The 10,628-nt window shown below is 33.5% G+C and overlaps 1 protein-coding gene across 5 annotated transcripts in view; it reads left to right on the top strand.

Annotated features, from left to right (window-relative positions):
- LOC107670388 (beta-adducin-like) overlaps window positions 1–10,628 on the top strand; it is a 20,747-nt gene that overhangs the window by 1,718 nt on the left and 8,401 nt on the right. For 4 of the 5 annotated variants that reach the window (XM_016462972.1, XM_016462971.1, XM_016462975.1 and 1 more), the window contains exons 2-8: window positions 298–449; window positions 2,214–2,294; window positions 2,809–2,958; window positions 3,994–4,137; window positions 5,301–5,399; window positions 8,164–8,340; window positions 9,417–9,632. In XM_016462972.1, coding sequence (XP_016318458.1) covers window positions 298–449; window positions 2,214–2,294; window positions 2,809–2,958; window positions 3,994–4,137; window positions 5,301–5,399; window positions 8,164–8,340; window positions 9,417–9,632 — 1,019 coding nt within the window. Of the gene's footprint in view, window positions 1–297; window positions 500–2,213; window positions 2,295–2,808; window positions 2,959–3,993; window positions 4,138–5,300; window positions 5,400–8,163; window positions 8,341–9,416; window positions 9,633–10,628 lie in introns of all 5 variants that reach the window. The other variant, XM_016462973.1, reaches the window with a different exon arrangement.

Below are 10,628 nucleotides of genomic sequence, written 5' to 3'. Positions count from 1 at the left end.
CATGGAACATGATCTTTACTTAATATCCTAATGATTTTTGGCATAAAAGAAAAATGTATAATTTTGACCCATACAATGTATTGTTGGCTATTGCTACAAATATACCCCAGCGACTTAAGACTGCTTTTGTGCTCCAGGGTCACATTTATCATCATTTTTCCATTCAGACACTTACAAGTAGGGGGAGTTTTAGTTTTAGCTTCAAACTTAATGAATGTTGCACCACTTAAACTGCAGCAGACAAACTCCTTTTAACACAAAGCCCTTCTGTTGGTTTTGTTGCTCGTGTCTGTTCAGCCGTGAGCATGCTGACCCCCATTAACGATCTGCACGGATGGGACCCGGGCTCCATGGTGAAGGGCGAGAGACTGATGCGCTGCAAGCTGGCCAGTGTTCACCGTCTGCTGGATCTGTACGGCTGGACACAGCTGCCCAACACCTGCCTCACAGTAAGAAACGCCTTCTGTCAGCATGCCAAGACTCACGCATTACAAGTAATGTGAGTTACGTAATCAGATTACTTTTTAAAGTAACTAGTAAAGTAACACATTACACATAAAACACATAAAGTAACACTTTTAATTTAGAAGGAAATATCTGAGTTACTTTTTCAAATAACTCCAGTTACTTTGTTTCCCAGATTTAAAAAGTAACTCAAAAGTAATGTAATGCATTACTTTCCATAAAAAGTAACCTAATTAGTTACTTTTTAGGGAGTAACGCAATATTGTAATGCATTACTTTTAAAAGTAACTTTCCCCAACACTGGTGCTCACTACACGTTCATCCGAATGGGTAAACCGAGAGGGTAACACTTTATTTTAAGGTGTCCTTGTTACACATGTTACATGTACTTACTATTATAATAACAATAAATTATGCATAATTACATGCAAGTAACACTAAGCCAAACCCTAATCCTAACCATATAGTAAGTACATGTAGTTAATTAATATTACTCAGTACTTAAATGTATAATTACACTGTAACAAGGACACCTTAAAATAAAGTGTAACCACTGAATGTAATGAAGGCTGAAAATACATGTTTCTGAAAGAAGCCTATATTTGACCGAAATACAGTAAAAACAGAAATAATGTGAAATATCATAAATATATGTTTTCTGTTTTAAATATATTTTAAAATGTAATTGATTGCTGTGATCAAAGCTGAATTTTCAGTTATCATTCAATGTCACATGTTCATATGCAGATGAGGTGCTTATTATCATCGATGTTGAAAACAGTTGTACCGCTTAATATTTTTGTGGAAGCTTTGAATCAATTTTTTAGGATTCTTTGGTGAATAGAAAGTCCAAAATAGCAATATTTTTATTTATTTAAAAAAGAAATCTTTTATAACAGTATGAATGTTTTAACTGTCACTTTAATGCGTCCTTTGTGAATAAAAGTAATTTCTTTCAAAAGAAGTCTTTCTGACCCCAAACGTTTGAGCAGTAGCGTATTTGTCTTCTTAAACTGTTATGTAACTCAAGCTTATGATAATACAAAATGCACATATAGTGCACTTTAAATAACTTCACACAGCTGCCAGTCTGTCACTTCGAATGGAAATTAAGCTGATTAAAAATACAGAATAATTTTTGCTGCATTTACTTTAGCATACTTATTCATATTTCTCTCTCTCCTTCGCTGAGTCTTTAGGGATTTAAGAGCCTATCCTAATAGGAAGTGATTTTGAGATCAAGTCTATCCATATTTATTTATCTACCAGGTGTGTGAAACACATAAATGACAAGCATTATTTTATTTTATTTTTATTTTTTTTATTATTATTTTTTTTTTTAGTTCAAGTCTGGTAACGAGGTTGCTGCTTTGATTTTCACAAGAAGTATGAAGATCAAAACTCGTAAAGGGATAGTTCACTCAAAAATGAAAGATACTCATTGCATTTGAAACTCTTAGGGCTTATTTTCTTCAGAGAAATTAAGTAGACTATTTTGTTCCTTACAAGTTATGTGACTACACAACATGACTGCACTATAAAAGTTAGGACTTGTACGCTATAGTCCAAATATAGCTTTGTCTGAACACAAATATGATTCAACATCTCATATCATCATATATGAATCTGTACAGGTTTGGCAGGATCTGAGGATGAGTCAGAGACGTCAGATTTTTCTCTGATGGCTGAATGAACCCTTGCTCTCAGGAGAATGATACTGTGATGAAAGCATCTCTTTTTCTCTGCAGATGCGTGTTAGTAAAGAACAGGAACATTTCCTCGTGCTGCCGGATGGTTTGGCCTACGGCGAGGGGACCGCCTCCAATCTGGTGAGACTCTAACTAACACACAAACCAAACCGGTTCCTCCTTATGAGAGCCTTTCTCTGGGAAAAGCATTCAAAAGAAGGTCACCAGTTTGAGATTGTGTATTGTTTGCTGATAAAACTGAAATTTCAGCATGTTCTGGGCATATATACTGTTGCAAAAATAAGGCACTAGATGATGTTACTCATGAAAATATTTCTCGTTTTCATGCATGTGTACAAACTGCATCCAGAATGGTCACTTTGTAATGGATAAAATAAGAAACAATGCAGTTCACAGTTATACTAAAGGGAAAATGCAGCAATTTAATTTTTATACAGTGGTGGCCAAAATGATTAGAACACTGGTTTCACTATTTTTTGTTCTGTTTAAATGTAAATGAATATTGGAATGATTAAATATTTTTTTAATCAAGTACTTGTTTAAATATATTGAAAGATGATGGAAAAGTAGTAAATGATGCAGTTGGACCTCATCTTTCAAGAGAAAGCTTCATTGAAGCATGCGCTCTCTGCAGGTGAAGGTGAATATTCTGGGGGAGGTTGTGGAGAAAGGCAGCACTGCTCTGGGAGTGGATCTGTCTGCGTTTGCTCTGCATTCTGCCGTATATTCAGCTCGACCGGACATCCGCTGCCTTCTGCACCTCCACACTCCAGCCACGGCTGCGGTACACCACCTCGTTACTCTCTGTGGAGCACTGCTTTCTACAGTCTCTCTCTGATCAAAACCTATGAGATTATGCAACATTTAACAATTATACTAATTATTATTATTAAATTAAATGCTAGTTTGTTTTTATTAATTGTTTAATATTTACATGTCATAAATTACTTTATTTTCTATCTACCTATCCATATTTATTTATCTACCAGGTTTGTGAAACACATAAATGAAAAGCATTTATTTTATTTTATTTTAGTTTTGTATCCCCGAGGTTTGTGAAACACATAAATGACTTTTATGTATTTATTTATTTATATCACAAGATTTTGAAAAACATAAATTACTCATTTTAATTTAATTTAATTTAATTTTATTTTATTTTTGTATCCCCGCGGTTTGTGAAACATTAAATTACTTTTATGTATGTATGTATTTATTTATTTATATCAAAATATTTTCAAAAAACATAAATTACTCATTTTTATTTTATTTTATTTTTTATTTTATTTTTGTATCCCCGAGGGTTGTGAAACACATAAATTACTTTTATGTATTTATTTATTTATATCACAAGATTTTCAAAAAACATAAATTACTCATTTTTATTTTAGTTTGATTTTATTTTAGTTTTGTATTCCTGAGGTTTGTGAAACACATAAATTACTTTTGTGTATTTATTTATTTATATCACAATATTTTGAAAAACATAAATTACTCATTTTTATTTTATTTTATTTGTTTATATATGTATATATTCATTCCGAGGTCCAGGCTTCCACTGATGGCACCAAAAAAAAAAAAAAAAAGATTTGTAAAATAATTATTTATTATTATTATTATTATTATTATTATTATTATTATAGATGCATTGGCTCAAATCACTTACAGATCTGAGAGTTGGCAATTGTTAAAGTCATAAATTATTTAAGTAGAACTTTTTTTCCTGCCATTCATACATTCTCTCAATCTTAAAATGTGTTTTTTATTGTTCTAGCACTGATCAACTCGATCAGTGATCAACTATTAATCTTTCATGTAGGTATCAGCCATGAAATGTGGCCTTCTGCCGCTATCCCATGAGGCTTTGCTGGTGGGCGATGTAGCTTATTATGACTATAATGGAGTGATGGAGGAAGAAGAGGACAGAGTGGAGCTCCAGAAGAGCCTCGGCCCGACATGCAAGGTCTGATCATAGATTATAGGCAGTGCATGCAGGGTTCCCACGGGTCCTTGAAATCCTTGAAAGTTTGTGAATCTGGAAAAAAAATTTCAAGGCCCTGGAAAGTTTTAAAAAATAAACGTACATAGATACAGGTCCTTGAAAGTGCTTGAATTTATTTTGTGCAAGAAGTTTTCTGGAAAAAATTCCATATTATTCCCTCCGTTAATGTGTTATTTCGCCAACACTTCATGGCCTATGCATACTAGCTTGCTTGATGTACGTTAGTTACGCGCATTATACGCGTTACGTTAAGTGTTTCCCGCGTGAGAAACTTTGTGTTGTATATGGCAAGCCACAAGAGTCAGAATTAAATTTATGCCATTAAATACGGCGTTTTTTACAGTTTACGCACGTTTTTTATGGCGTCTGCTATCAGGACGGTGTATTTGACGGCACTAATGCTGTTTTAAACGCTGGAAAAAACTGCTATGTAAATGTGATTTAGCTATAGCGTAATTCTGACTCTTGTGGCTTGCCATAGTTGTACGTTGCCATGACGTTCACCCGCGCACGAAATTACTACAATGTTACCTTAACGTTTCACAGACACACCGTGAAATTAATGTTGAATTGCTTTGCTTGTTAAGATAATGTTAACCCATGAGGCAAGAAAAACTTAAAAGCATATTCATATATCTTAAAACTTCTGGTTACATGAGCCTAAGCTCTTTTCAATACAATTCATGCAAAAGTTAATATCAGATCATTTTAGAATACATTATAGAATGTACCGAATATTCTTCAGTTTTATGCAAAACAGAAATACAACAAATAGAATATTAGAGCTCTGTCATATGGCCAAAAATAAATGCAAAAATAAAATGCTTTTTTTTTTGCATAGTTGTGTTTGACACATGAAAACTGTAACAATGTATCTTACAAGGTAACAAGGTGTAACCTTGATCTCACTTGAAATGTGTCCCCACGTTAAGTCCTTGAATTTGAGGGTATTGGACCTGGAAAATCCTTGAAAGGTCCTTGCATTTTAAGTTAACCAAGGTGTGGGAACCCTGTGCATGTTCTGTTCGCTCAGAAGATGATGTGAGGCTCTGAAGGTTGTGAAGGGTTTGATGAAGTATTCCCGGGAAACGTCTGTCTGACTCTTAATAGCTGCGATTCTACAGGTGCTGGTGTTGAGGAACCATGGCATCGTGGCACTGGGAGAGTCAGTGGAGGAGGCCTTTTACACAATCTACCACATCCAGACCGCCTGTCAAATACAGGTAGGCAAAAAATTCCTTCCCGTGAGGACAAAATATGGAAGAGTAGATTAGTGGGACAGAGTAAAGAGAGAGGACGCTAGTGTTCAGTCAGTCACCGGAAACCCAGAAAAATTCATATTTGTTGTATAAATATAAATATTAGTATATGTATAATATATGTAAATATGTATATTATAAATAAATGTTTATAGTAAATACACAATACCTTTCAAAACTTAGGGTTAGGTCAGTAAGGTTTGTAAATGTTTTTTTAAAAACTCTCTTATGTTTCAGGGCTGCATTTATTTGATCAAAAATACAGTAAAAACAGTCAAATATTATTATAATTTAAAATTACCTTTTTTATTTCAGTATCTGTTAAACTGTAATGTATTTCTGTGATGCGCAGCTGTATTTTCAGCATCATTACTCCAGTCTTCAGTTTCACATGATCTTCAGAAATCATTCTAATATGCTGATTTGCTGCTCAAGAAACATTTCTGATTATTATCAATGTTGAAATCCATGCTGCATTTGTGGAAACAGTACATTTTTCAGGATTATTTGTTTAAAATAACAGCATTTATTTGAAATAAAAGTCTGTAAACAAAACTGTCAATTTTTATCAATTTAATGCATCCTTGCTGAATAAAAGTGTTGATTTATTTTTAAAAAAACTTTTTGAATAGTAGTGTAAATATTTATACTAAATATACGTTTTTCTCTTTTTCTAGTTTTTGCTTTGCTATACAGTATATTTGTTTAAAATAACAGCATTTATTTGAAATAAAAGTCTGTAAACAAAACTGTCAATTTTTATCAATTTAATGCATCCTTGCTGAATAAAAGTGTTGATTTATTTTTTAAAAAACTTTTTGAATAGTAGTGTAAATATTTATACTAAATATACGTTTTTCTCTTTTTGTAGTTTTTGCTTTGCTATACAGTATATTTCATCAGCTGCATATAATGAGATCATGTAGACTAAAAATACCAATGTAAAGCGTGTGATAAGACTGTCAGTTGAAGGTCTTATTGCTGATATTTGTATACTAATTAGTGTAATGATTTGAATCTACTAATCCAAACAATTTGCACATGGCATACCACTGAAAATCTGCTTTAGCAATCTGTATAACAGTTTTAAAGGACTCCATAAATGACTGGAAAGGTCATGGAAATCCATTGTGAACCATGAGAGAAAGACAACAAAAGGATTGTGAAAACTGAAGAAAAAAAAAGTGCACAGGGTGAGAATAGTAATATTCAGTGTTGGGGAATTTTACTTTTAAAAGTAATGCATTACAATATTGTGTTACTCCCTAAAAAAGTAGCTTAGTTACTTTTTATGGAAAGTAGTGCGTTATGTTACTTTTGAGTTACGTTTTAAATCTGGGCAGGGCTTGCTTGTTTTTTTTATATAAAAAAGTTCTTCTTTTACTAATGTAAATGCTCTTTCACATCAAAAGTGAAATGAATACGCCTCAGGCCGAAGGAAATGTAAATTCACGTCTGTACAGTAGAGGGCGCCACTCAAACAAACTGCATGAAGAATATGACGCAGGAGAATAAAGTTCAACACTATTCAGCAATAACACAAATGAAACACAAATGTGTTATTTTAATTTATAATAAATATACCGTGGACATCATATCGTGATATTATCGTATCGTGAGATTTTGATATCGTTACATCCCTATGACTCGTTTAAATATCTCAATAAATATCGTATCGTGGACTTCATATCGTGATATTATCGCATCGTGAGATTTTGATATCGTTATATCCCTATGACTCGTTTAAATATCGCAATAAATATCGTATCGTGGACTTTATATCGTGATAGTATCGTATCGTGAGATTTTGATATCGTTACATCCCTATGACTCATTTAAATATCGCAATTAATATTGTATCGTGGACTTTATATCGTGATATTATCGTATAGTGAGATTTTGATATTGTTACATCCCTATAACTCGTTTAAATATCACAATTAATATCCTATCGTGGACTTCATATTGTGAGATTTTGATATCGTTACATCCCTATAACTCGTTTAAATATCGCAATAAATATCGTATTGTGGACTTCATATCATGATATTATCGTATCGTGAGATTTTGATATCGTTACATCCCTATAACTCGTTTAAATATTGCAATAAATATCGTATCGTGGACTTCATAACGTGATATTGTCGTATCGTGAGATTTTGATATCATTACATCCCTATAACTCGTTTAAATATTGCAATAAATATTGTATCGTGGACTTCATATCGTGAGATTATCATATCGAGAGATTGTGATACCGTTACATCCCTACAACTCGTTTAAATATTGCAATAAATATCGTATCGTGATATTGTAATATTGTGAGATTTTGATATCGTTACATCCCTATAACTCGTTTAAATATTGCAATAAATATTGTATCGTGGACTTCATATCGTGATATTATCGTATCGTGAGATTTTGATATCGTTACATCCCTATAACTCGTTTACATATTGCAATAAATATCGTATCATGGACTTCATATCGTGATATTCTCGTATCGTGAGATTTTGATATCATTACATCCCTATAACTCGTTTAAATATCGCAATAAACATCGTATCGTGGACTTCATATCGGGATATTATCGTATCGTGAGATTTTGATATCGATATTTTGTAATGCGTTACCCCAACACTGTTCGTATTGTTGGCTGAAGTGAATCTGCAGAATGCAGTCCTCACACTGATGGAGTCACGCTGCATTGCTCTGCTGTTCTTGGCAGGTGGCAGCACTGTGCAGCGCTGGAGGAGAACAGAACCTGATCATGCTGGAACGCAGCGTTCACCGGCCCGTCGCCACAGGCACTGTGGGTTGGGCCGGATCCACCTTCGGCCCCATGCACAAGAGCAGGCTGGGAGAACATGAGTTCGAAGCATTGATGAGGACGCTGGACAATCTGGTTAGTCTAGAATAGTGTAACCTTTGACCACAAAACCAGTCTTGAGGATCAATTTTTTAAAATTGAGATTTATACATCATCTGAAAGCTGAATAAATAAGCTTAACGTTGATGTATGGTTTGTTAGGATAGGATAATACTTGGCCGAGATTAGGGTTGGGTATCGTTTGAATTTTAACAATTCCGATTCTTATCAATTCCCAGTTTTGATTCCAATGTGGTAAAAAAAATGAAGTCAAACATTTAGTTATCAAACATATTTATTCTGTGTCTCTTTTTGCAAAACATTTAATTGCTGCTGAATACCATGAACACAAATCAGCCAGCTACATAAAAACTGGACTCGATTAAGAGCTGTTTGTGTGAAAAATAGTGCTGCACGATTCTGGATAAATTGAGAAATTTGTGTGTGTGTGTGTTTGATGTTGTGGTACTCTCACGATTCTGAAGAAAAAACATAAGGCAACTAAACAAAATCTCATGGAATTTATGCATGGAATGATTCAATGACTCACTCAAGATTTACTTGTTTCATTACTGGATGATTCAGTGGTTTTGAATGAATCTCTTGAATGAATGATTCAAAGACAAATAAATTTTTAACAGCCCCTTTTCGCCACCTAAAAAAAAGGAATTGATAGGCAGAATTTAATTTTTAATTTTACAACAAGTATCCAATTCCTGATCTTAAGTATTCGATTCTCAAATTGAAATAGATTTTTGATTCCCAACCCTAGCGGAGACGCAACTATTTGAAAAACTGGAATCAGAGGGTGCAAAAAAAATCTAAATGAAAATCGCCTTTAAAGTTGTCCAAATGAAGTTCTTAGCTATGCATATTACTAATTAAAAATTAAGTTTTGATAGGTGGGAAATTTACAAAATATCCTAATGAGTTTTGGCATAAAAGAAAAATTGATCATTTTGACCCATACAATGTATTGTTGGGTATTGCTACAAATATACCTGTGCTGCTTAAGACTGCTTTTGTGCTCCAGGGTCACAATTTAGCCAATCTATAGCTTATTGTTATTACTATTAGACTTGACATTTGAACATCTGATCATCGTTCTTTAGGGTTACCGTACAGGTTACGCCTACCGTTTCCCAGTGATGCTGGAGCGCTCCAGAACCAGGAGAGAGGTGGAGGTTCCTGCCACCGTCACCTCATTTTCCTTTCATGATGATGGATTTCAGCCTCACCCTCGTCTCCATCCTCACGCCCAGAGACAGCAGCAGAAGACCAGATGGCTAAACACCCCAAACGTCTATCAGAAAGTCAGCCAGGACCAGGTCAGTCCGGGACATCGGACTACAGTGAAGGAGATTCAGTGTTGGGAAGTAACTAGTTACACGTAACTAAATTACGTAATTTAATTACAAAATAAATGCAATTGTAATCAGTTACAGTTACTGATAAAAAATTTGTAATTAAATTACAGTTACTTATGAAAATGTTAATTACAAAGGGGGGTTACATCTGATTTGATTGATTTCTTTTATAAATTGCATTGACTGCTCTAAAATATGAGACAGCAATGTTTCAGGAGTTTAGGACACAGCATAGGACACTGATTTATTCACTATTTGGATTTATGCATATGCTTTTATTTATTTTTTTAAGATTAACTGTTTTTCCAAGGCATTGTTAGATGCCAGTGTTTCCTGTCATAGCTATGCAAAGATTTGATTTCAAAAACAGTATCATAGCTATTAAACTATTTCTTCTTATGGTTTTCAATCTGTATTTAACCTCAGAATGACCTCAAAGTAAGTCTGATTTTGTGGTGGCGGTGCTTTAAAAAACATTATTATAATCTTAATTAAAGTGATGAAGGATTCTGAAAGTCTGACAGTAATCAGTGTTGAGTTCTACTGTAAAGTTAACCCTGCTTGGATTAAATGTTTCAAAATGATTAACAGTTGAAAACATTAGAAATTTAGAAAAGTAATCAAAAAGTAATCAAATGTAATCAGTTACATTACTTTAGTAAAGTAATTTAAATAGTTACACTACTTATTACATCTTAGATAGGGTAACTTGTAATCTGTAACCGATTACATTTCCAAAGTAACCTTCCCAACACTGCGTATACTTGTGTATATATAACTCTATATAACTTGAGCATCCAAAACTGGTGATGTAATATTTTTGGACTATGATAGCAAGCCGTTTCATAATTAGTGTGTTTTAGATTATGACATTTTTAATGATGAGATCTTATTAGCACTGACCACTAAATTCTGTGTACTTAAAGGGGTCCTATTATGCTTTTTCACTTTTTCAAC

The sequence above is a fragment of the Sinocyclocheilus anshuiensis genome, unplaced genomic scaffold (assembly GCF_001515605.1).
Source record: "Sinocyclocheilus anshuiensis isolate Anshui unplaced genomic scaffold, SAMN03320099.WGS_v1.1 scaffold1021, whole genome shotgun sequence".
Classification (NCBI taxonomy): Eukaryota; Metazoa; Chordata; class Actinopteri; order Cypriniformes; family Cyprinidae; genus Sinocyclocheilus; species Sinocyclocheilus anshuiensis.
The sequence above is the reverse complement of the archived record's forward strand: the minus strand, read 5'-3'. Positions and strand labels throughout refer to the sequence as shown.